We start from the raw sequence: 26,166 nt of genomic DNA, 5'->3' as shown, positions 1-26,166 counted from the left end.
TGACGTGCATTCCAAAGAATACCAGTTTTATCAAACAGGTTCTTGTAAACCCATTCCGTTTTCTTTACACCTAAATGTATTAACTGACTATGAGGACAAATGCAAGTGTGATGGTTCACAAGACTGCAACTTTTTCCTCGTGGAGAAATTGAGGGAAAATGCTGTCGAGAGGGACAATTAACATACTATATGTATGCCCAAATAGTTAGTAAAAATAAGTATTTTATCATACCAAAGCTGAATTTATTCTCGTTACTTGGGAAATCTACAATATATTTAAAGCACAATAGTCCAATCCACACATTTCAAAATTTGTTCCCCTTTGCGGGGTCAACCCAAAGGTCAAAAGGGAAAAAACCAAAATTCCCCTTCTTCAAACAATCAAATATTTGGGCGTTCTGTGATGAAATCGCCTTGGATTTGATCTATTCATTCAATATGTGGTGGCAACCCACATATTTAATGAGTCACTCTGGGGCAATCAAAATACATAGTATTACCGAAAACGGGTTTTTAATGTCAGCTGATATAGATACTAACATATAGATACAAAATATAGATACAATTTTCTATACTACAAAGGCTACTGTGATAAATCTTTGGGTTTCCACCAAAAGATGACGGCCAAGAGACACAGCATTTGTAAAGTGTGGATTGATATCACAGCTACGATTTCCACAGAATCATCCATGTAGGAAACTCACGACCAGTTGTGCGAGTAAGCGTTAAGTATTAGTACATGTATACGATACTGGCCGCGGTTTTCGACATCAATAATTGTCATGCATCACTCATTGTTACATGTAATATGCCATTTTCAAACGAAGCCACCGTCTAACAGTACTTTCAGTACTTTGATTATATACTATATAGTAACTTACAATGAACTATAAAAAATGGAAAATTTCCAAACTACAATAATTTCACAAATTGTAGCCTTCAATTGGACCCTTCTTTTAGTAATGGAATACTATACCCCCGGAGACCACCTTAAAGGAAAAAACAAATGTTTTAAACTTATTCTTTATATTTTTGAACATTTTTTAAGTTCTAGCCTCAATGTCCTTCAAAGAATATTTCAAATCTTTTTTTCGTAATTATTGATATCATGGTGTTTGAGACCAGATTAACTTAAATGAAAGTTTGTATTTTATAGATAAAATTTTCAAAACAGTTTAATTACTGTGGTTTCATTAATATCCAAGGGTATCAGTTTTCGTGGATAAAGGGAAAATCACGGTTTCAAGGATACGTAAATTCGTGGCCGATGACCCTATCAATGCAATATGTTAATAGAAATTGCACTTCAATGAACACTTGATTTCGTGGATCAACTAAATAACGAAATCCACGAAAATTTGTATTCAATGAATATTGATGAAACCACAGTATTCAACCTGGCTAAATTTTCGGGCACATTTATTACACGTAGGTATGTAAACTGTATAAGGGTACTGTTAATCATTGGTAGAAAGAGGGAGGGGGCAATATCCCCTCAACAAGTATGTCTTATTGCATTGAGATTCAATTTGAAAAAACATGCTATGGTAATGAGCAAAACCATCACAATGTTTCACAGAAATCAGACGTAAAACTGATCTATACATGTTAAGGAGTACTCAAAAGATAATTAAAAGCGTATGTAGAGGCAAAGAAAAAATTGGCCCATTCTCTACACTGTTACGAACGCGTTACTATCTTAGGCATCTTGCTATCTCTGATTCTGAGGGTGCTTTTTTCTTTTTTAAAAACTATTAGGCCTAAGACAAAAATAAATTTCTAAATAAATACAGACTGAGTATCCTCTTAATATACGAAAACAAAAATAACTTTTGAGTTAAATCATTGTACAGATTTTGGATTAAGGTATCCCACTCCTCTAAGTTCTTGCATCAAAAAATTTCTTAAGAAGTAAATCAATGAAATCTTTAGGCATAACATACTTAAATATATATGGAGGTCAGTTTTCAACCCTTTGAATTATGGCCAATTTATTTTGTTTCATTTTGTTATATTGATTTGTTGCCAGTATTTTTGATTAAGCAAATTTATTTAATATTGTTTTTAATTATGCACAATGGTCACACTAAATAGAGGGATTACTAGAAAATTCTGTACGAGGCTGCATATTATTTGTGTGACTTTGCACTTAAAATAGACAATTTCTATAATAGTTACAATTTGATTTCAAATAAAAAATATTTTGAATGTCAAGAATTTTATAGGATTAATCCATTTTGCCCAGATGTGTATTCAGTACCATTTTGATATAATAAAACATGGGGGTCAGTGATGTCAAATTTCAGATATATGGCTTCAAAGGTAAAATTCTCGCAAAATTCAGCTTTAAAAATTTCAGACAGTTTCTATATATTTGCATGATTTTATGCTAAACGTCTATTACTTACTCGAAATTTAATTTTGTACATGTCACACAGAACCTATAAAATATGTTACAAACAAATCGAATGTTAAAAATATTAATAAAATAAAATAAAATAAAAGGAAATAAAAGCATATTGAAAATTCATAAAACTGCTTCTTTCCGTCATTTTCGTCTAAATCTTAGAAATGTCCTAGATTTTGTGGTAAGTCCAGTTAAAGACGTCAAACACGTACAGAAAAATGAATTTAAAAATGGATGTATAAATGTCTAATTATCATTAATTAATCTATATAATAAACACGTTATTATTGGCCTTTAATAGAGATAGCCTAACAACTGGTGAATGTTACCAAATTAACATTTTAAATAAACTTTTGTTTTGTGACCCAGAATTGTAAAGTTATAACTCTTCTAAGACTCAGGTCTATAATGCTTATAAAATTTAATCTTATCCATATGACATTGTGTAGTGTCCAGAGTGAAATCACAATATCTGCACACATGCCATTATTTGTTAAAAGCAGTTATGGAACTGAACCTAGATAAAGTAAAAGGAAAAAAGTTAAAAATGCGAAGCAAACTAAAAAATAATTTTAAAAAATCAAAAAATTTAAGATTATCTAGATACTTGATCACCCCACTTACCGTATCAATGAATCCTACGAAGCCTTGTGAAAGGGGTGTCTTTTTACCAATTTCCATAGGACATGCAGACGATTTGATTGTGGATACTGAAATAAAAACATGTACATATATTTATCTCAATTCTCAACTTTATTTTTTTTTTTATCATTAACTTTATAAGTTACAATAAATTATTGGTTGATTAGAATAGAAATATTTGAAACTTCAAAATGTCAATAAAAATTCTGTTCGAAATCAATATGAGAAGAAAATGTTTTTTAGAGAAATATTTTGGTTTGGTGAAAATAGTCCCAATCTAGAATCAAGAAACCCAAAACGACACCAATACTTAAATACTGATAAAAAAAACCCAGTGATTTTAAAACTGTGTTAATTAAGCTAAACCATGTAAACTGTTTTTTATAAATATGGATATGGCAAACTCATACATATACACGTAGCAAAAAGGGTTTTGGAGTCCTTGACTTTAATGACCTACAACTATGCAAAAAAATCACAACCATAGCAGAATCTTTCTATTTAAAAAAAACTTTCGGTGTGATATGAAATTAAAACGTGTTTTATCTTTGCCTGACTAAAGCGATGAAATGATTTACTGAAAGGTTAGTTGATAAAAGAATTACCTCCAATGTTTCCGGTAGTTTTTGCACTGTCTGTGGATAACGTGATTTCACTTTTTGTTCCCTGTAGCGACACTGTTACCCATTTTGTAATTTCCTGGAGTAAAATTTTTCAACTTTAATTAGATGAAAAAATATATTTACATATATTTGCATTTCCATTGTTCTTTCCCACTGTAAGCCCATACGGAGGAGCTGCAATTATTTCTCTATAATCGCAATTGCTCTGTCAGTATACTATGACGTCATAAAGGTGTAACATTATATATACTTTTCCATGACGTTATAGATTTAAACCACTATACGATACATCATGTGTTTTTCTCCAACTCCATTAAAATTGACGTATTTAAATGTAATATTAAAACATGTTTATGGTAACATTTTAAAGGAATTACTGTTATAACATATCATTGATTCTGTTAACAAATCTATGTGAATTAAAAAGATACATTACAGTCTGAATATTTACTTTTGATGTAATAGCTAAATGTCAAGGTCTAGGCTAATACAGGGTATTTGCGAGTGGTAAAATGCAAATATAAGTAATAAACAACGATTATTTAGTGAACATGGCGTTATGAATAGCAACTGCTCTGCTGGCATATTTTCCATGATGCGCTAGCGCGCATCATGGAATATGCCAACAGAGCAATTGCTATTCATAACGCCATGTTCACTAAATAACGTTGTTTATTTCTTAAGTAAACCTCATATGCTACATGTAGGTCGGATAAAAACAGAATTTTTTATAGTCTCATGCTAAATACTGCTATTTGATTGGTTTAGACGCACTTAATCATCTGTTCTACATGTATTACCCTCAGCGTTAGCAACCCACCTGGCAACGGGTAACATTATATAAATAGTGCCTGTTTGGAAGAGTAACAGTTGAAATTGACACCCCGAGAAAACCATTGTCAACCGACGCGAAGCGGAGGTTGACAATGGTTTTCGAGGGGTGTCAATTTCAACTGTTATCCTCCCAAACAGGCACTATTTATTTTGTTATACTGAATGTCTTTTTTAAAAATTTTAAGAAAATTTTACTGCTTTTATATAGGAATAACGTGAATTCTACAGCAAACCGTACGCGCATAATTTTCGCGCATGTAACATTTTTTAATGTTACCCGTTGCCAAGTGCGTTGCTAACGCTGAGGGTAATAGTAAATATTATTAACTGCGTCTTAACCAATCAGATTTCAGTATTTAACATGAAAGTATAACAAAACGAATTGTTACATGCGCGTAAATTGTGCGCGTACGGCTCGCCGTAGAAATTCAAGTCTTTCCAATGGAAAAGGAGTAACTAAAGGTTTTCTTTAAAATTAAGAAATTTAAAATAATAAAAAAAAAATAACGTGCATGTTTGAGAGAGTAACAGTTGAAATTGAAACCCCTTGAAAAAACCATTTTCTTCGCGTCAGTTAACAACGGCATTCTCGGAATGTCAGTTTGAACTGTTACCCACCCAAACAAGCACAATATATATTGGACCTTGTTGACCGAGGCGCTTTATTTTCTCAATATATCGTAGGATGAAGCTCTGTAATTCAATCAGCTTAAATGTGACTGATTTGCATAGCCTTGCCATTCAGTTATTTTTTCAGACCTCTCAATTTATACTAGTTTTAAAAATCCACCTAACATACCACCCAACTACAAACCCCTTTAATCTATACATAAGTATTAGCACTCTAACACGCACTACATACTTCTTCAGACAAAAGCAGGTCCAATTCGTTCTCGCTATTCAGCTTTATAAATGAGTGGATTTCCCGCCTTACTGGATTCACTGACACACTGTATTGGGGTTGGGAACCTTCACATGGTCCATCGGAAATCAAGGTGTAAAACTCGTCTTCATAGGGATAATCCTCGCGAAGTCGGAAGCGTATCTGAAATTTAAATTTAGGGGCAAAGGTAATATAGCTCATCCCCCACACCGTTACCCACGAGTTACCATCGAAATAGGCTGATGTTTCCCCCGTGCTTCCAGCGACACCAAGATATTGGAGAGATTTTGACGGTGAAGAAGGTACGCTCTTGTCCGCGGAAAGACTTGTCCGATCAAAGACAAATTTGAAGTACGGATTGCAGAAACTCTGGTTTGTTGTGTCTACAACATTATAATTTGAAATGTATTCTTATTTCAAAATAAGGTGCTGCATGTTATTTCAGCAATATGGGCATATTTTATATCTAGATATCAATATAAGAATCAAATATACTTATACAACTAAAGTTTCACCTTGATTCCTTGTGAAATTCAGTTTTGTAATAACAGGGCCTTCCTTTCGTGAGGAAATTGAACTGTTCTCGGCAATGTGATGCTGGTGGTCATTTTTATGTTTTAGGAGACTCTTCTGAACATTTGATTTTTCCTCTTTGTTTTTCGTTTTTTCTCGCTTTCCTTTTCGCGACTTAGATTTTGATTTTCTTGCTTTATTTTTTAAAGTCAACGCTACTGGTGATTTTGTAGAATTTTTTGTATTATGCTGGCGCTGTTTAATGGGTTTTTTGCTCGGTTTCATAATTTCGTTTTGAAGCCAACCGTTGGTTTTCACATTCAACAATCCTTCCTTTACAGCTAACAAATTGGTAAGCATTGGAATATCGGTGCTTACTCCAGGGTTCATGTCTTTGCTGACCCCAGGGCTTGAGCGTGGACGCTCCTCTTTCGTTATTGAAGGGTCTGTCCGTGTGGTTATTGGGTTGTTTTCGACGAGTATTGAAACGAGTCGCCTAGTAACACATCGACACAGGTGAGGAATATATAATGTACCTGGTGGGCAGTGTCTCAATAACGAATAGCCCCGGATGTGAATGACGTAGTAGTTTGGTATCTCGAACGGTTCTCTGTTACATCCTGCAAAAAGCCGGGGAAAAGAAAGAAATTTTGATATTTTTCTTTTTGGATACTATAAATATGGACCCCCCCCCCCCAAAAAAAAATCTATTTGAAAAGAAAACTGCTGCCATGACTTATTCCAGGTATTTTAGTACATGCAGATAGTAACTTTATTTTAAAAGCAATAGATTGATAAAATTCTTAGGTTTTTTGTCATTTTTTAACACCATTGTATTATAGATTGGGTACTTGTTTAATCAGAAGTTAAGGTTATATATGTAATCAGAAATGGTAGAATTTTTTCAATGTATTGTTAATTATTTGCTTACTTTCAATAGTTTTGCCATGCTTTCCATGAAAACTGAAAACTATTACTGGCAAAAGAGAACACAGCAAAAAGAAGGTCGTTTTCATTTTCTGAAGAAAACAAAATAGCATTCATGCTGTCATCCTTTTTTTAATTCACGGTTGTTTACAAGTAACATCGGATACCATCGGATTTTTTATTAAAAATTTACATTTTTTCAATTATTTTTAGTAGGAGGAACGATAAATTCTTGATTTTTTAAATAAAAATTATTAAATAGCCGATAAATTAAAATTTTTAAATATGTCTACGTAGGCTACCAAAGCAAAAGAGAAGGAAAAACATATACTTACTCTTTTGACCAGTGTTATTCTGCAAATGCACACTGCTCTTGTTCTGAGTTTGTTATAGTACCTGTTAGTGGCCAATTAAGAAAGTATTTCTCGATTAGTACAACATTTAGCTGACAAGATACACGAGTTTCACTCCTTCCACGGTAGCGAGTGCGAATAATACTACAGGTGCTTGTTCTGTATACACTGCTAAGTGTTCGCAAAACTGTTCTACCACAAACCTCGTGTCTGTATATATACGATGTCATGTTTAAAAGGTAAAAACAAAAATATAAATTGGTGTTTTCATCCACCTCAATCTGTCTTATTGCAATCTTCTCTGTATGCATTTGAAAATTTTCTATGACAAAAACAGTTATTTGTATGTTAAAAGATGATTTTTAATGGCAATTCATCGTATTATCGAAGAGCCCGTATCTATAATAATCCTCTCTTCTTTATAAAAGAAAACCCGCGGTTAGTACATTGTAAAACTATCCTTAATCCTACGTAAAAGTTCAAAACCAGGGACCCATATTCATAAATCAATGTTCGCGTTGAATTTCAAATGTCAGACTAATTCGGTGAGTGTTTGAGATGGAATGTTACATAATCATAACGTGACGGGACTACCCTGTAGATAAAAAGCAAAAGCGTGACAGAATGATGATAGGACAAAAAAAGTAATAAGGGTCTACTATGATTAGTTTAAACTAGTAAGCTTAGTGCATGATTTTTCAAAGGGCGTTGTAACAAAGCTTCAAGCAATGGTACGTGTTACACGTGTATATGAAAAGATAACTGATATCTATATTTATGAATTAAGACATTTTGCAAATAAACTACAAAATGCCTGCACCAGAGTACTTGCTTACACCTTTGGTATTTCAACACGTGTTAGATGATGTCCGTAAGATCTAATTGAATTTTAAGTAATAAGTTATTAATGTGAAATTAATAAAAAAAAAACCTACTTTCATTTTCGATAAACAAGCCCGAAATAGCAAAAATGAGAGTAAGGTGGTGGACACGCTTTGGCGGATCCAAGTCAGGGATAGTCTCGATCAAATTATATAATTGAAATGAAATAATATTAAATGATTACGTAAAGAATGAATATATTTAATGTAAGCCTATCTAGAGAATACATTGAAGTTAAGATTTGACAACTCAGTGTTGAATAAATGAAATGAGTCAAATCGTTTCTTTAGTGGGCGATTTTAGTTTTGATACTCATTCTCTTGCGAAGCACGACCTCTGTTGAGAGAATGGGATAGAACTTTCTAAAACGGGGTAACCAAGAACGCGAATTGACTAGTTAACGAAAAGTGTAGGACGCGTTCATCATGCATCGCGGGAGATACCTTGGATCGGACTTCGAATAATACAAAAAAGTTTACAAATAAAATGGAACAATTAATGCTATTTTAGTATTAATGGAAAGAACTTTCCAGAACGGGGTGCCTAGAAACGGGTTGACTAATTGGCATCATGGCGGAAAGTGTAGGGCAAGTTAACCATCGGCAGATACTTCGAATCTGACAACTTGGGATAAATGATGTATGCATAAAACGGAGAAGTTTAATGGGGATGCCCCCCCCTTCCCCCTCCAGATTGTTTTTCAAAACAGTCTTTATCTGAAATTCTTATTTGGGACAGTAATAGAAATTATATTGAAAATTGAGCTAAAGAACCAAATATATAGAGACAGATACTCTAAATACTCATTCTCTGGTTTGAAATAAATACAATAGAAATTTTTTTTTCAGTCAGTTGCAACAAACAGGATTATGGCCACGTACATGTATTTATTATCCATTTCAGATGAGAGTTTTCATCCCTGCCCGCTCCACTAAATATCTAACGATGCAGATTGTTTTTTATTTCAATTTTAAAGAACAATATAAGGAAAAAATCGGACAAAGTATATACAAAAATGAACAAAAAAAATGTGGTTTAATTAACGTATTTTAAAGCATTATATCATAATAATGTGTAAAGTGTTAATTCCTGCGCTTGCATGGGTAATCATCTAGTATAGTTATAATTTAGCTCAAATAAGTTTCTTTTTCTCCAAACTATAATATGGTATATTAGATGAAGAACATTTTTAGATGTGTACAATATCATTATGAAGGTCAAACGGTAAAGTAAAAGGAGTGATCATTGTGATTTATTTTCAAAATAAGTGCAGTTTTCTCAACACCATATAACTTCGTGAAGACTTTATTTCAACCTGATTTTCGCGTTTAACGTTAGAGGCTTAATCTGGTGTATTATATGTGTAAAAACTAGGGATGGAACGATCCACCGATGCACCGGTGCATCGCGGTATTTATTTTGACGATATTTGGATCGATACATTTACCATTAATACAACGATACCTTACCGAACTTTTTTTATTTTTCAAAAATATCCGAGCTTCATATATCGGCTATTTTTAGTCCGCGCGCCTAATATGAAAGTACAAAGATGGCGGAAAACCTCGTAAAGTTGTCAAAACTGTTAGGAAGCTATATATGGAGTGTGGAAAACTTTTGGAGTACTTGTTTATGAAAAACTAGTGTACACGAGACTAAAGTAATTTGTAAATTGTGCAACGCTCATTATGAATATAACAAAATAACTTTGGACATGTGGTAATACATCGGCAGGTTGAATAAATTTTAAACTTTTATTCATGTTTTCATTCAATTGCAATGTATCGTGATATGTATCGTATCGCATCTCATGTATCGTGATATGTACCGAATCGGCTCAGTACAGTATCGTCCCAGCCCTAGTAAAAACTAATTGCACAATTTACATATTGCATTATAATCTTCAATTTAATGAAATAATTTGTCGCCAATCTTTTTACAAGTACATCAATCTAAATGATGTTCACTTTTTTGAAAACCCTTCAATTATAATTTACGTTCATGTAAGTGCATTGCAAGAACTAATAAGAAAGAGTGTCTAATCTCATACTTTTAAAAAGTAACGTTCAAAAATGAAAGAAATGGTCATAAACTACGACTGAGTATAGAAAAATCAAACCATTTTAGCTTTAAAATCTGAACATTTCCTATACATGTATATTTATACAAAACTCTTTCTCTGGAGGAGGGTAAATATTGCCTAAAAATTGCAATCAGAAACGTGCATCTCTTTTGATATGATTATATTTTTCTCGGTTCATCACTGATGCAGTTTGTCATTTTAATAAACATACATTGTCGGTGAGTTGTTCTCTTTGGCCCTCCGACCTTCACCTGTCATTGACAGAACCGTTTTTCTTTTGTATCTTACCATGCATTAATTAGCCTCAGTCGTGTACTTCAATCGGGCTCTCTCAGATGGTCTTCTAATTACATACTATATACATACTTCGAAGAGCATCCTCATAACCTTGAATATTTCTCTAGATGAGAAGGAAAGACATTTACCAATGCTGGCTATGCCTGGCAGCATTGTGCCTACCATTTCGATTATATTTCCTGTGCAGTTAAATTAAAAGAAAAATAATCTGCTATAGTATTTCCAAAGATAATGTTTCCGTTATCTTTGGTGATTATTATAGAAAATAAACATACCTACAGTTGAAACCGATAAACAAGAAAAAAAATCATAATTTCTTCCTTATGATAGATCATCTCTTTTCAACTAGAGAAACAGAGAAAATCACAAGAACGAATACAAATTTTGTATATACGGAGATTAATAATGGGATATATTTACATTTTTTCTACATTCGGAAATACTCGAGACACATCGTACACTTTTTAACGTTATCATCCGGGTACTTTTCATGTCGTTTCAATGCAAAACCCCAGTAGACTTTCTCTTCAATTTTGGTTGTGTACATGTACAATTTGAAATTAGCTGCGGTGTAGAGTTCACCATTTTGATCATTATTCGTTTACTGTGAATTAAATAAACTGGTTCAAGCCATTGTTTTTGGATATGTGACACCAGACGTACAAGTTTCGGACAGTGTATTTTTTATTTATTGGTTTATGGTTTCCTACATGTGTATATGTTATCACTTCCGTTGTTAAGACTTACTATTATATAACTAGAAAAAAATCACAGAATATGTTATATTCACCATAAAAAATGCTAAACATAAGATTAGAATCTAATAAACACATTAATATCAATTTTTTGTCTTTGTAACTTATCAAATGTTTAATATCTCCGACTCGCAAACACAATAAGAACGCTAATGCTGTATGTGATAACTAGTCGACAAATATATAATGTATACCAGAGATAAAGATTAATTTTGTTTTTAATGTTTGTTAGAGAGGAAGTACGTCACAAATTGCAGGTGTTCATACCCCTTTCAGAAAAACAGTATTACGTAAGCATCTTTTTCTCAATGTAAATAAGAAAGAGCAAAACATGTCAAGTATAATGATGCATGCTATCGTAGCATGTTTTTTATCTTTAAAAATCAAGTCCCTACAGTAATATGTTCACGATATAATAGAAACGAGCTATTTAAAAGTCTTATTTGCTCTTAATTGCTTGTCTTATTTGCTTCTTTCTATTGGACGATAGACAATTAGTCTTGAAGAAAGTGGGTGCTTAAGATGTAGATTCGGCAGGAATCTATGCGCACAGGAAATGTAAAAATATTTCATTGATTAATTTTGCACATTTTTAAATTATATATCCATTATTTGGTTTCTATTGGACGTGGGATTAGTGTAAAAATGTCTGAAATGCATTCGGTTTTATTATAATATGGGTCTGAATATAGCAACACGACGCTATTAAAGCAAAATCCTACTTATTTACAGCTGTTTTTAAACGATTAAAATTATTGTCTTTGGGTTTTCTCTCCAAAAAATTTGAAACGTGTAAAGACGGCGTATTTTACATAAAAAATGTCGCTTTTTAAAAAAAGATGAAGAGATGACCCAGAGATGACTAATTGTGTACTTTTTCGAAATATTTTTGGATAAAAAATAATGTCCACAGATATGACAATGATGTTTCAAACACTACAATGTACTTAATACAATGATGTGTAAAGGCTTGCATCGCTCACTGGTTGCGTCCTGGATTAGTAAATACAGACTTGTAGTGTTTGGGGTTCAAATCCTGCTGGTGATTCCTTTTTTTCTAACTTTTTCGTTTTTAAATGTATGTTAATATAACATTATGTTGAATTATAAAATATTTTTTAATTTATCGTTATTGATTTCTGCCATATGTTCACTATTTTCTGTTCAAATTACTAGTTTATTATAATATACAATCAGGCACGTAGCATCGTTTTTGAACGGGGGGGGGGGGGGGCAGAATCATCCAAAATATCTTCACAAGCAAAAAAAAAGGAAAGAACTATATATATGATGTAAGTCAAATTTGGCCCCCAAAATTCGCTATTTTTAAAATAATTCAGATACATTAATTTGTTGTGTTATTTTATAAAAGAGTTGACATGAAATATGTTTTTCACCTGTTTGTTTGATTTATATGCACTCACTGGCAGTATATGGCGTCAGAAGTGACGCTATTTTTATAATTTAATCAAAATCAACCAAAAATTGAGATTTTTCTGATCTTTTTTCGAATGGGAAATATAGATCGACTCTTTGAACAAAAACGAACTTTTTGTCACTTATAAGTATTGGAAAGATACATCTTTGGTGAAAATATTTTGTTTGTTTAAGTAGTCGCTCAATGTTTCCTTAAAGAAAAACTGCCTCAAAACAGGCCGTTTTATGCTAAAAATGAGAAAATGGCGGGAAAAGGTAAACTTGATGATGTCATATTTTTAAATTGTGGGCACTAAAATCAAAATGAAAATTGTGAAAAAAACCTCAAATGTATATATTTGTACAAATAAAACAAAGAATTACCGTAAAATGACAATGTTCATTTTAGGGGGCCATTTTAGGCTCAAACCATATATAGTCCTTTCCAAAACCTTCAAAATCCTAATCCGTGGGGATGGTGGCATGCCAGCCCCCCCCCCCCCCCCTCCTATACTACGTACCTGACAATATAACTAATAAAACTTTATTAAATATATATGCATTAACATTTGTAATATAATTATTCATCGGTTTACTCCTTATTGCCTTCGTTGGAATGCTTGTTAGTTTAATGACCCCCGTAGAATAATGACCGGGGGGTCATGCATGTATTTTACAAATAATAAAAAATATACTTAAAAACTTTAATCTATAAGGGGGTCATTCTACAGAGATCACTTTTCTTCATGTAGAGTGTGTTCAATTTTATGAAAAAGGCAAAAGGGTGATTTTTCTATGTAGAATAATGACCGGGTGTCAATCTTCTACGTCAAAAACAACCCCCTGTCATTATTCTACGAGGGTCATTGTTCTACGTTACACCGGAATAGACATGTACTTCAACTCTCAACATAATATAGCTTGCAATATTTGAGTAATCAATTTTTCATTTGGTTCGAACCTGTACATAACATATCGAGGTTATAAATATATCCAAATTGATTTGTGACGGTGATATCCCAATTGATTAGTGTCGATGATTCCTGCAAACTTACAATCTTGTGCGCATAATTTCTTTTGCAGAATTCTTTTTCAAATACATGTATACAGATTTTTCACTTCGAAATCTGTGGTATTCCAATTTCAATATTATAGATGTTAAAAAAACGCCATAAGGTCTGTCTTTATTTCTGGGAGTCTTTGTGATCGGTGCAGTTTATACATTTTATGTGTTAATTGTTTGCTTTAAAAACTGTCATTCATTTTTACAAAATTATACCGTTTATATACTGAATATCAATCATGAGAAAAGAATATCACATATATATTCCTAAATCTTTTAAAAGTTTTCCCATGACGTTTTGTACAAGGACCTGACACTTTGCTGCATGTATAGAAATTAGCACTTAATTTTTCGTTTTATTTCGACAATCGAAAAAAACAACAACTGTTGGATACGTGAAATAACGCACAAATATATACATATATATATACGTAAGTAGGCAATCGGTTTTTTGTAGTAAAATATAAACACAACTGGATGATAATATGTTTGTTTAGTACTAAGAAAATGGTTTTTAAGTATTATAATACACTTTTATTTTGATAACTTATCAAAGCTGGAAAAGCGCAGTTCATTAACGAATCAAAGTCTCCTTAAGTAAACGAATTTCCAGCCATAAAGTTCGTTGACTGTTGGTTAGCAATTGACTTAGTATCAGAATTCAGGGTGGTATTCGGATTGAAAGGTTACTACCTGGGTTTCCCTAGTAATACACCTAGTCTATTTCAGTAATGTGCTAATGATCATACTAATGAATAAAAGGGGGTCGTCTCGATTATCAGACGGAAAATTCTAGTGAATGTACATGGGCCAGAATACAATAGCCCAAGAAAATGTAAATGTATGGGTGTTTTTTTTTATCTTACAGTCGTATAACACGTATCATTGAATTTATTACTCGACTAGTTATCCAAAACCATGAAATAGAAATGAAAAGGCTATATATTAACCTGTTAACCGATTATTCGGTCGGAACGATGGGAACCGGTTACAAAATCAGTAATCGGTTAGTCGTATACATGTAGGTATATATAAAAATTGTATATCAAAAGACAAAACAAAATTAATATACCAACTTCATATCTGCGTCTAAGTTCTTCTCCTGGTTTCTATGATACAGCAATATTTCTGCAGCTATAATACAATTCTAATGTATCACAATCCTAAATTCGAGTGTAATAAGAACAGTGTCTTCTCTAAATCCATTCATTACTTTCCAAATCAGGCACATAGCATCGTTTTGGAAAGTAGGGGGAGGGGCCAGACTCATCCAAAAAATCTTGACAAGCAAAAAAATAAAATAAAATAAAATAAAACAAAAAAAAAGTTAAATCTAAAGTTCCCAAAATCTTCAAAATCCTAATTCGGAAGGGGGGGGGGGGGGGGGGGGGGGTACGCTGGCGTTGTATAAAACTTCAATTTCACTCCTCATTTCCTTATTTTCATATCAATTCTTTATATACTCCCAAAAAAGTCGGGGGCCAACTCCATGATAATTCAATTTTTTATATGTATATGTTTATATGCTACGTGCCTGCAAATGAAAGCTGAATGCTAGGAATACTAGTACTGTAAATAACAACACACTATGTAGAATAGAAACGACACCCTGCAGTTATTTAACATTGGCACCTTCTATACTTCTATATTAAAATAATAGACTCGAATTTTTTAGCTTTAATATCGATAGATCGGAAGAGTTTTGTCTTTTGTTTTATATATTTTAAACATCATTGGTACTTGAAGATTACCAATTTGTATTTATTTTTTTCTCAATCAAGCTTCGCTAATTAATAATTAACGAAACCTGAATATTTTGGATTTTACAATCTTGCGCATGCGAATTACATTCACGTTAAATCACGGGAGGCTCTTTATTTGATGTTTCCACAATATCACATTCGCATGGATAACTCAGAAACGATAAAACAAATGCGTTGTAAATTTTCATTGGAATTTTTTTCTGTTCATCAGAGAAAAGACGGGAGTCAATTCAAACACGTGCATTTACTATAAAAATCCCGAGAGTTTCCAATGTCAACATGGTGTGTAAAAAACGTTGTTGAAAAAAATGTTGAATTCTGCGATTAAAAAATTAGACTTTTCGACGAAAAGTATTTACAGCTTCAAAATGGTTTGTTATGAACAATTTGACTTATTTCAATGCAACTTTATTAATTTTCTCCAGAATCGTTTTTCTGCAATATTACGGGTATATGGTAGGCATTTTAACTGTGGTGAAGGTCTTTCCTGAGACACAGTTAGGTTATTCCAACTCAGCAGAGTGTAGTAAAATTAATAGCATTATTGTAGGCTTAAATCTTGATTATGCAAATGTCAACAATATACGGTGTGTTGATGTATCTATTTCTTAAATGTCCGATATCATATGTAATGTCAGCCCGTGCACGCACGGGTCAAAGTCTACATGTAGTATTTAAAAATATATGTCAAATTGTATCATATAAAGTTGGATCAACCTAATTTCCTATAAGTAAGTAATAAGTGAATGATTCATTATAGTGAGAAGTGTTTTAAAAACAAATAAAGATACATGTATATGATATATTACCTTAATGAATAAACACCCGGCCCATCGGACCTATTTGTCACTTTATAAACATGAGTATACAAATAATAAGTTTACGCATTGTAATTTTATACAGGATAGATTGTCTGCACATAAAAGGTGAATATACAAATTTTGCAGTTTGTCTAGGAAAGTTAGATAAGAGAAAACCAGCAAGTCTGAGTCTGACATGTTTAGTAATCGATTATTAACGATAATAAAAGTCGGATTATCTTAATTTCCTATTTATTTATAAACTTTAAACTTATACGCTGTACGTGCCGCCATAGAGTGGTAATGTAGTTAGCACCTATGCATTTTTTTCATTTAACCTTGCTTAGAAACCGGTTCTAAAGAACCACATGACACAGATTCGAATGAAACAAAATAATTCATTATTATACCAAGTAGAAATTGACATCTGCCAATCATGCCTCAAACGAATGCATGAAATCAAATATAATCAGTAACTGTGTATCTATATCTTTCAATGATTTGAAATGATATAAGCTGGAGTCACATTATGAATCCAAATATTATTATGTACCAAAATTTCAAATATTATAAAATATAATTAACATTTAACTAGCAGCAGCAACACAACAAACACATATACACACAATAAAAGATTTCGCAACAAAAATAATCGTATGTGTACTGGACTACGTATGGATTTGCATGGCTTTCTTAAGAAACAAGAAAACTCTGGTATACTTTACCGAATAAAAATTTATTGATTAATTAACCAAGTTTACCATAAAGCTGACGTACATTTATTTATGAATGCATTTTAGATTATCATAACATAGCCGTGTTATAAATAAATGCTCGTCTGTAAGACAAAAAACTATTAAAGCTGATATCCGTTTTGAAAAGTGGCAGACTATACAATCATTCACCGTCATTAAATCCAAGGCAATGAAAAGATGCGGGAGGATGGAAAACCCCATTACATTATACAAACCAATTTTGTAACACAAATAATATTAAAAAAAACACAAAACGTTATTTCATATCATTTTATATAATAAAGATACATTTCAATAAAAATATGAATTTCAATAAAAATATATATTTCGAAAGCATGTCCTTTTCTGGATGCTTCTTTTGCTAGAGTCAGCATTGTGGCTGTTATAGCAAATAGTTTGTAGAAAATGTCTGGCTGAAAGAATATAAACCGTATGTGTTGTCACAGTTTAAATTAATTTTCAAAAGTATTCAACTTCTTAAAGATGACCTATACAACGGTTTCAACGTTGTCGTTTCCAAAAAGGAAGGAATGGGATATTCTTATGAGTTCCTCAAAGCTTGCATTGCTATTTGCCTGCGGTTTGTGGCGTTTTTCTTTGAGCCTCTGCAAACGAGAGTAAAGTAACGTTCGAAATTGACGTCCACAGAATACGTATATGAAAATGTTCACAGCATAATTAAGATAATAGAGAGTCAAAAACAATTGCTGGAGCACTCTGTCCGTGAATGAAGCAGTCTGAGCTTTACCCGTAAGTCCTTCAATCGTGACTTTGATACGAATGATGTGGCTCGGTGTGTGAAGAAACATGAACACTAAAGCGACGGTAAGAAGAAGTCGCGTGACGGCGCCATGAGGAGAGAGTTTACGACGGGTGATGGTGGATCTAGACTGACGTTGAAGAAGACGCATTGAACGACGCGAGGCTTCCACGGAGCTACACACCGTTAGGAGGACTAGCAATGGAATGATGAACAGTGGTAAAATTAAAGTCAACAAAGAATCCACATAAATCAAAGCCACTTGCAAACTTTCGAATTCCGGATTGGTTCGACAAAATGCTTTTCCGTTTAAAACTGAGATCTCTGTCCCCCACAGAGGAAAGTTATATATCATGCATGCTGAAATGAAACAAGTAATGACCATGTTTCGAGCGATGTCTGCTCGGCAGATTGAGGCTACTTTCTTTGGACAACAGACTCGAATGTAGTTTTCAACAGTCACCAACACAACGGCCCAAGCGGACATGAATCCACACAGATATGAAAGAAACAGAACAATCTGACAGACGCCTTCGATGTGGAACACTCGGATGTTGACGAAATCCAACCACGCGATGAAAAGAGTCAACAGAAATCCGTTATCAGACACTGCTTTCATGGCCAGGTAAATGCAACACGAGGTCGTACGCTGTGTCTTTCCTACAAAGATTCTAATGGACATTGTATTGCCCACAAAACCAACAAAACATATGACCGGGAGGACCAAAAGACGAATCAAAAAGCTGGTCCGTTCTATTCCATGGTCAAAGTCGCCTTTCTCAGAGGAGTTTTCTAATACGGTCGCATTCGTATTCATAATGTCGATCAGATGATTCCACAGATTTTCAATACTTAACCATATATACTTATTTTTGTCGTCTAGTATGAATCCCTTTTACAATTATGTTATGAAAAGAGTTTACCCATGTCATTTTGTCGTAGTGACAATAACACTACGCTGGTCGATTATAACAACACTATGAAAGACGCGACGTTATATATATGGTAATGATGCTAACGACAGCCCAGACTTGCCAATCAATATAGTAAATTATCGTTAGCTCATTCCTTTTTTCCCTGAGTTTTCCTGTAAGTTACAGTTGTATGTACGTCAACAAACCACGAGCTGTCTTCCACAGAGAACTGGACCGCCCTTTTCCGGAAAGTGTACTTTACGTAGGTGAATAAACTGACGTGATGGTGATACATGGACATGGATAAGAGCGAGCACCCACACGATCAGCTCGATTGTGTTTAAATTACACCTATACATGACACTAATCCCTGAGATGGATCCTCGTTATTGTAAACCAGTTTTATTCGCGCGAGAGAAATTTTCGCGAGGTTCGCGAGAGCCTCGTCTTGCGATTTTTTTCCGCCGTGAATCAGTTTTTCAATGTCGTTGGTCTATCATTTCTAGGGCTGCGTTCAAGATTGTAGCAGCTAGCCTAGCCGTTAGGTCGTAGATATCTAGGTTCATTGAATGGAGCGCTAGTTTAGCCCCTATGTCTCTAAATTTAAGTTGGAAATCTTCAACTAAAGACTAGCTACATGTACATTGACATAATTTGTTAATTTCAAGCGGAAATATACATGTTAAAATCCATTATAACTTAGAGGATGAACAAAATATCACTTAAGTATATAAATTTCAAGTTTGTTACAAAGTGGTAACCAAGGTGGCCATCTTGTATTTGATACTTAGCATAAAATATTTAGGCTACAAATATTTATGTAGCGGCTAGGCTAGCTTACTATTCAACTACGTAGCCATACGTAGCAGCTATGATCTTGAACGCAGCTCAGGTAATCCGCATCTTGATCGCGAAATGAGTCGTCGCAAATAGAAGTTTGTTAACAGTTTAAATGCATTCCGAATTCCCAAAATACCCATTGTCTAGTAGGCCGTTCCCGCTATGTACCATTGTATGTCCTAATGTTTTCTGCAAGACTTCGGTTATCATTTAATTGTACACTGTTGTATGAAAACACAAAGATTTTAATGACTCGGACTCGATTATAAAATGAATTTATAATAAACGAAAAGTTTATCTTCAGTCTGGAATGAAAATCAGCCGTATTAAAAGTTAAAAGTAAAATTTTCGAAACATCATAGAACAATTACGCCCTACTGATAACTATTTTCGAAAATTACTTGCATTCAACAGATGTACAATGGATGTATACTTAAGATCATTGATATTTAAGTAAGGTACAATAAACCGTACACGTACTTGTAACAATTCTTTGTTGGTTTTGTGAAGTAGAAATACCTGTAGACAGTGACGTGTTGTTTGCGTAAAGACCTAGGTAAGAATGTCTTAGAGCCTCTTTTGGATAATGAATGGGATGAAGAACGCTAAATAGATTAATATGAAGGAGAAGAATGGGCCTGGTCGAAATATAATTGAAATGACCTTTGTAAACATCTAAAAATAGAAAAAAAACACAGACAAAAGCGGGTTTCGGACATAACACTTGCATTTAAAATGCTACAAAAATTCTTAAGGGGATGTGCGGCCATCTTGTACATTTCTTGAATTGGCTTGATTCTGCTCGGGACATACTAAAGCTGTTGCCAAATCTCTAAAAGATACATGTTACGGCAGTATGTTCTACACTCCTACAAGTACTAGTAACAAAATTAACAAGGTTTCATGGGGTTTACTGATGAAGTTAGTTAAGTTGCATTCGCATGTACATTCGCAGGTTGAATACATCAACTTCGACGTCAACGTGCAACTGTAAACAAACAAATAATGATGTACAAGATGTCATTGTGTTATCAAAGATTAAACTGTTTGTTCACAATAAATGATAGCATATATAAAACTGAGTTTTATCTCCTTTGCACCTTGTTGTCCTAAATATCACAACTACAGAATCTATTTTTTACCTGGGGCATGGTCACGATTTTGGTCAAAATTTTTTTTTCGATTTTAATGTTTACAATGCTTCAGTGAGACATTTTTTATAGGCAACCATATTTGAGAGTCATTTGTTGAGTTATAAGCGAGTTACAGAGCTTACAATTCTTCGCTATGTAAACAAAGCGTTTGTTTACATTTTTAATGTTGAAGTGAAAATTCCAGTTTTAGACCTCAAATAAATGTGTCAGTCGTTAGGAACTGTTTATTTATGCTTAAAATGAATAAGAAGATTGACAAATCAGCTTGAAAAAGATTTTTTGCTGGTATATTGAACCTATGTAAACAAAAACAGGACACGAGCCTTGTTTACATGACGAAGAATTGTGAGCCCTGTATCTTGCTTAAAACTCATCGACTGGCACCCAAATTTCATTTGATCATTAGAAATGCATTCTTAAAGCGTTGTAAATGATAAAAGCAGAAAAATAAAATTTGACCAAAATCGTGACCATGCCCCTTTAAAGACACAAAAGAGTTCCAAAGGCAGAATAATATGTGTCGTTCTATGGTTACAATACAAAAGTAATACCGAGGTAAATATGAGAATCTAGATGTTGTTTTGTATGCTTATTATGCATCCAAGAACAGAACAATGCTTTTTAATTATTTAGAACTGCTCATTTAAAGACCAAAATTCATGATTTAAAAATCTGAAAAAATATGTAGAGGTCATTGGTGTCACCTCTACAACTTGCTTATTTAAGTTATAACTTTTTTCAAAATAGGGTATCCCATTCTTTGAATGGGTGTCAGAAACCATTTTCAAGAGATTAATAGAATCATTCATTATTACGAGTGTGGGATAGTGAAATTCCACCGAGGGGACAAGATTCACTGTCTAGGACGAGGCTTTGCCGAGTCCTAGACCGTGAATCTTGGCCCCGAGGTGGAATTTCACTATCCCACACGAGTTTATAATGAATGGTTATTTTTCTCGCATTATATTAACTTAAAAAATGATGTTTGACAACTTTCTGTTGTGTCGTTCAAAAGATTACTTTCGGTTTATCCCTCCGCGTGCTTCAAATAGTGCAAGTTATAAATGAAAGCATATGACAGTTTTTTCAATTAAAATATGAAAAATTGTAATTAATTATGCAACACAATTACTTAATGGATAATCTCAATGCATTGTTTTGCATTTCCCTACAGCAGACAACGTTTGTTTACGTTTTAAAACGGCGTAGTAATACACAGTGTAAGACAGAAAAATCTCACACTGCTGTCTCACACCGGACAAACCGATCTCACACCGGTGATAATGCGAGAAATGTTTGTCTGTGTCTAAGAAGGTACATTAAAGATTTATTTTAATTTTAAAATTAGGGTACACTTGTATACTTTTTTATTTAAGAACAAAACTTTTTTCGACCCTTACCCCACTTCTGAAATGTTTTAATTTATACTTACAGAACCGAAAAATACCCCCAATTAACACCAAAATTGGGACTGGAATATAGATGTCTGCCATTCAACACAGAGTGTTTTCAAGTGACACTTATTTCTATTTTTTCTATGAAAAGACAACGTCAATGTGTCTCCTTGTACACAAAAGTTTTTAGTAAAGACTTACTAGATTTTTCTTGTTATTAAGATATATTCACTGTCAACTGAAAAATAAGGTACCCTTTTTTAGGCAAAGTTACAACATTTATATGCAAGATTCAAACTTTTTCTCAACAAATAGTTGTAGAGAGGACAGCAACAAACCCCTTCTATTTTTATTTTTTTTAGATTTTTAAATCAAAAATAATTCTTCAGCTGCGCAGATCTAAAACTGTTCTAAGTACTTGATAAGGTATTACTCTGTTCTCCTATGCATAATTTGAATACAAAACAGCACGACGAACCTCATATTTATTTCTTTTTCATCTTTTGGCAATGTTTTGATTAGTTTCAGGAAGAAACAAAATAGTTCCTCAAATTTACTAAACTGTTCTAAGTACTTGATAAGGTATTACTCTGTTCTCGTATGCATAATTTGAATACAAAACAGCAAGACGAACCTCATATTTATTTCTTTTTCATCTTTTGGCAATGTTTTGATTAGTTTCAGGAAGAAACAAAATAGTTCCTCAAATTTACAAAAATGGCCGCACATCTCCCTTTTACCGAAAATTACGCGGACCTTGTTTGAAATACAAAGAATTGCGAGCTCTGTATTTTGCTTATAGTTCATAGATTGGCTGCCCAAAAGAATTATCGTATGTGATCTAAAACTTTGTATATATAACCTAGAATTTAAATATAATTTGAAGATTGTTCAGCTTTTGTCTAGACTCTGCTTTTCCGATTTGTTGTTCAAGTCAAACATCGTAAAATATAATTTTGTGCGAGACATAGAAGCAACTACTCAGATTTACTATCGGTACGAACATTATCAAGATGAACAATGAACAGATGTCATTTTCTACAACTATCTGTTTGTTTGTCTGTCCGTCCGTCTGTGTGTCTGAAAGTCTATTTGCCTTAATTCTTTTTGATTCTTCACAAAACCCTAAAACTTGCTTGATTCAGAGACTTTAGTTTAAACAATATTTATTCATTAGAGATTCAAATACATTTACATGATGATAATTACAATTGTAAGATCGGGAAACAAGCCATAGGGCTTATATTAATCCCTCTCAGAGACTTGGTTAAAACATGCATAGGAATATTCAATGATGAAGAACCCCGTTTTATGCTGTATCATTTATCTGTTATCAGAAACAGAAAATTAATTTTAATAGAAGGAAATCCTGCTTATTGTAATATATATCTTCGCTAAATAGGAAAAAACAAAAACTTTGGTTTATTAGACGCTTAACATAGATATTATGCTGAATCACTTCCTTAATTGCATTTATATGTTCCATTTAAAGGGACATGGTGTCGATTTTTGTCACGAATTATTTTTCAATTTTTAAATATTAACGATGCTTCCGTAAGGCCTTACATAGGCGTCGGAACCGGGGGGGGGGGGGGGGCTAGGGGGAGCTTAGCCCCCCCCCCCCCCCACTTTTTTGCAAAGTTAGCCCAAACCATTAAACACATAGCATAATAGAGGTTTCGGGCAGCAAGCATAATTGATTTGAAATTTACCTTGAAAAGAATGAAATACTGAGAAGTTGGAGTTATAGGTATACGAATTTTTTTTTTGGAACTGTGGTATACTCCCATACTCCCCCTCCCCCTCCCCCCCCATTTTCATGATTTATGAATTAGGATTTGTCAAGATTTCTGAAGATTAGTTTAGCCCCCCCCCCCCCCCCCTATTTCAATTTGCTTCCGACGCCACTGCCTTATCATAGTCGACCAAAGTTTGAGTGTCAGTGGTTAAGTTATATGCGAGATACAGAGCTCACAATTCTTCGTTATGTTAACAAAGTTTTGGTTTACATTTTGTATATTAATAAGAAAACTCTATATTTAGACCTAAATGACTGTGATAAACGCTAGGAATTGTTTGTTTTTGTTCAAAACGATTTAACAGATCGAAAACATCAGATTGAAGAGCTTATGCTGGTATATTGAACCAATGTAAACAAAAACATTGCACGAGCCTTGTTCACCTAACAAAGAATTGTAAACTCTGTATCATGCTTAAAACTCTACGACTAACACTCAAATTTTGACTGGTCATTAAAATGCATTACTAAATGTTGTAAGCAATAAAAATAGACAAATAAATTTTGTCAAAAATCGTGACCATGTCCCCTTTAAAAAAAAGAAACATCGTCTCTAGCCAGGTTTCGGAATTGGCATATCTCTCTCAAACGGGAGAGGGTCGTACAGATTAGCCGTATTTGCGACGATGCAAGAACACGGGAGGCATATTACTGAATGATCCAGGTTCCTGTTATTTAATCCCTATTCTTTATTAAAATAAAACTGATTATTTATCCATGAAAAACAAAATAGAGTGATTAACATTTATCATAACGGAAATTCTATAGAAATTGGTTAAAGTACATGCGGTAAATAGATAGCGTATGTTTATTTATGTTCATAGAGAAATGTGTTATTAAGTCCAGTGATGAGCCTGTCGACGCCGGGTCAGAAATCTAAATAAAACGCTACTACTGACCACGGTGCGTCAGATCATTAGTATGCACTTGATCGCATTTACTTATTAGGAGGAGAAGGTTGTAGCGCATTGTCCATAAAAAGGGGGTGCGGGAAACACGGCTCTCCAGTAGTCATCTGGAAGCTGTCTTTCTGCCTCCTCTTTTTATACAGGTAAGATAAATTATAACGCTTGCGCATTTTTATAAATAAAGTTAATAGATTCAGAGGGTTCGACTAATATTTTATTTTCAGAGATTTTGTAATAAATATTAATGTTGATAAATTGCATTGTAATTAATATTGATATTTATTGTTAAAATGTCATATTAAATTAATAAACAAAGTACCGAAGAACTGACGGGAGTTGATTTTATCGATGGTTATATATTTTAAAATCAATGATATGTTATTTTGCAAGACAAGTACATGTAGTTTCTAATCTGTATTTGAATTACGCACATTTTTATATATAATATGAATTTTCGGACTTTTTCGACACAAGAATGTTGATAAAACCCCATATGAATCATGTTAAGTAATATTTAAAGATAGAATAAAAATCAAACTATGTATCAGTAATAGAAATATTTCTGGAGAATTTAAGGATCCAAGCAATATTGAACTCTCGTCTCGTTCAACCAAACGGTCGGCTGTCGCCGTAAATCCCCGACAAGCAAGAGAGACTCTCTGCTTGTTGGAGATTTACGGAGCGTCGAGGTGAACGAGATTATATTGAACTCTGGCGTAAGAATACAAACAACTACAAAAAGTATCTAAATTGTTCGTACTATTTTAAATCTGACTATTTTCAAGGTATTTATAAATATATTTCCTTGAAAAACAATGCTTTAGCATACACAATTTTCGAATTTATCAATTATTCTCAAGAACTAATTCTTGTCAGCGGCGATGATTTGTGCTTTGGTCCAAACACTATTTCACTTTCGGTTTGTCAGAGTAACTGCATAGGAGAGTTGATTAAAATCAACTCCCAAAAAGTAGTCATCCGGAAGCTGTCTTTCTGCCTCCTCTTTTTATACAGACTGGGGCACGGGCTACTCCCCATGTAGAGGAGGAGACATTCCGGAAACATCTTGGCTACGCTACCCGCCAGGTGTGGGTATGTTGGAACAAAGATCTCGAGGATCTATATAAATTAAATATCATAACACTCCATATAACCCCTTGTGGACTTTTATATAATAGTACTGGAGGCGTTATGATACATTACTCACCATAACTTGGCAGCAGATTTTGTCTATTGTTAGTTCCATACATGTAACTTTGTTTTTCTTGACTTACCTTTGAAAGCATCAGTAGGTGATTGTTAATTTCGAATACACTGTTGCATATACATATATTGTGTGACGAGAAAGCAAGCTTTTGAATGTTTACGATTTTAAGTACTTAATTGCAGTTTTGTTATTTGT

At 33.4% G+C, this 26,166-nt stretch overlaps 2 protein-coding genes across 2 annotated transcripts; both read right to left on the bottom strand.

Moving 5' to 3' along the window:
* Positions 1-2,639: 2,639 nt before the first annotated feature.
* Positions 2,640-7,566, bottom strand: LOC105334643 (uncharacterized). Its single transcript, XM_011438168.4, has 7 exons — positions 7,165-7,566; positions 6,834-6,921; positions 5,905-6,522; positions 5,369-5,772; positions 3,655-3,748; positions 3,032-3,117; positions 2,640-2,924 (listed from the first exon to the last, which is right to left on the bottom strand). The coding sequence occupies exons 2-7, from the start codon at positions 6,916-6,918 to the stop codon at positions 2,901-2,903; spliced, it is 1,311 nt and encodes a 436-aa protein (XP_011436470.4). The 5' UTR covers positions 6,919-6,921; positions 7,165-7,566; the 3' UTR covers positions 2,640-2,900.
* A 9,277-nt stretch (positions 7,567-16,843) lies between these two features.
* On the bottom strand, positions 16,844-20,124 carry LOC136271070 (kappa-type opioid receptor-like). Its single transcript, XM_066070224.1, has one exon. It carries the CDS (start codon positions 18,571-18,573, stop codon positions 17,485-17,487), a length of 1,089 nt encoding a protein of 362 aa, XP_065926296.1. The 5' UTR covers positions 18,574-20,124; the 3' UTR covers positions 16,844-17,484.
* Between the last annotated feature and the right edge of the window lie 6,042 nt (positions 20,125-26,166).

This window comes from Magallana gigas, chromosome 8, assembly GCF_963853765.1.
Source record: "Magallana gigas chromosome 8, xbMagGiga1.1, whole genome shotgun sequence".
Classification (NCBI taxonomy): Eukaryota; Metazoa; Mollusca; class Bivalvia; order Ostreida; family Ostreidae; genus Magallana; species Magallana gigas.
Note: the sequence above shows the minus strand (reverse complement) of the source record. Positions and strands in the feature narration are given on the sequence as shown.

Coding starts and splice junctions, on each gene's coding strand:
- LOC105334643 (XM_011438168.4), bottom strand. CDS start 6,918: ATGAAAACGACCTTCTTTTTGCTGTGTTCTCTTTTGCCAGTAATAGTT. Junction 5,773..5,904: donor GAATTTCACAAGGAATCAAG/GTGAAACTTTAG, acceptor ATAATGTTGTAG/ACACAACAAACCAGAGTTTC. Junction 3,749..5,368: donor ACCTGCTTTTGTCTGAAGAA/GTATGTAGTGCG, acceptor ATTTTACTCCAG/GAAATTACAAAATGGGTAAC.
- LOC136271070 (XM_066070224.1), bottom strand. CDS start 18,573: ATGAATACGAATGCGACCGTATTAGAAAACTCCTCTGAGAAAGGCGAC.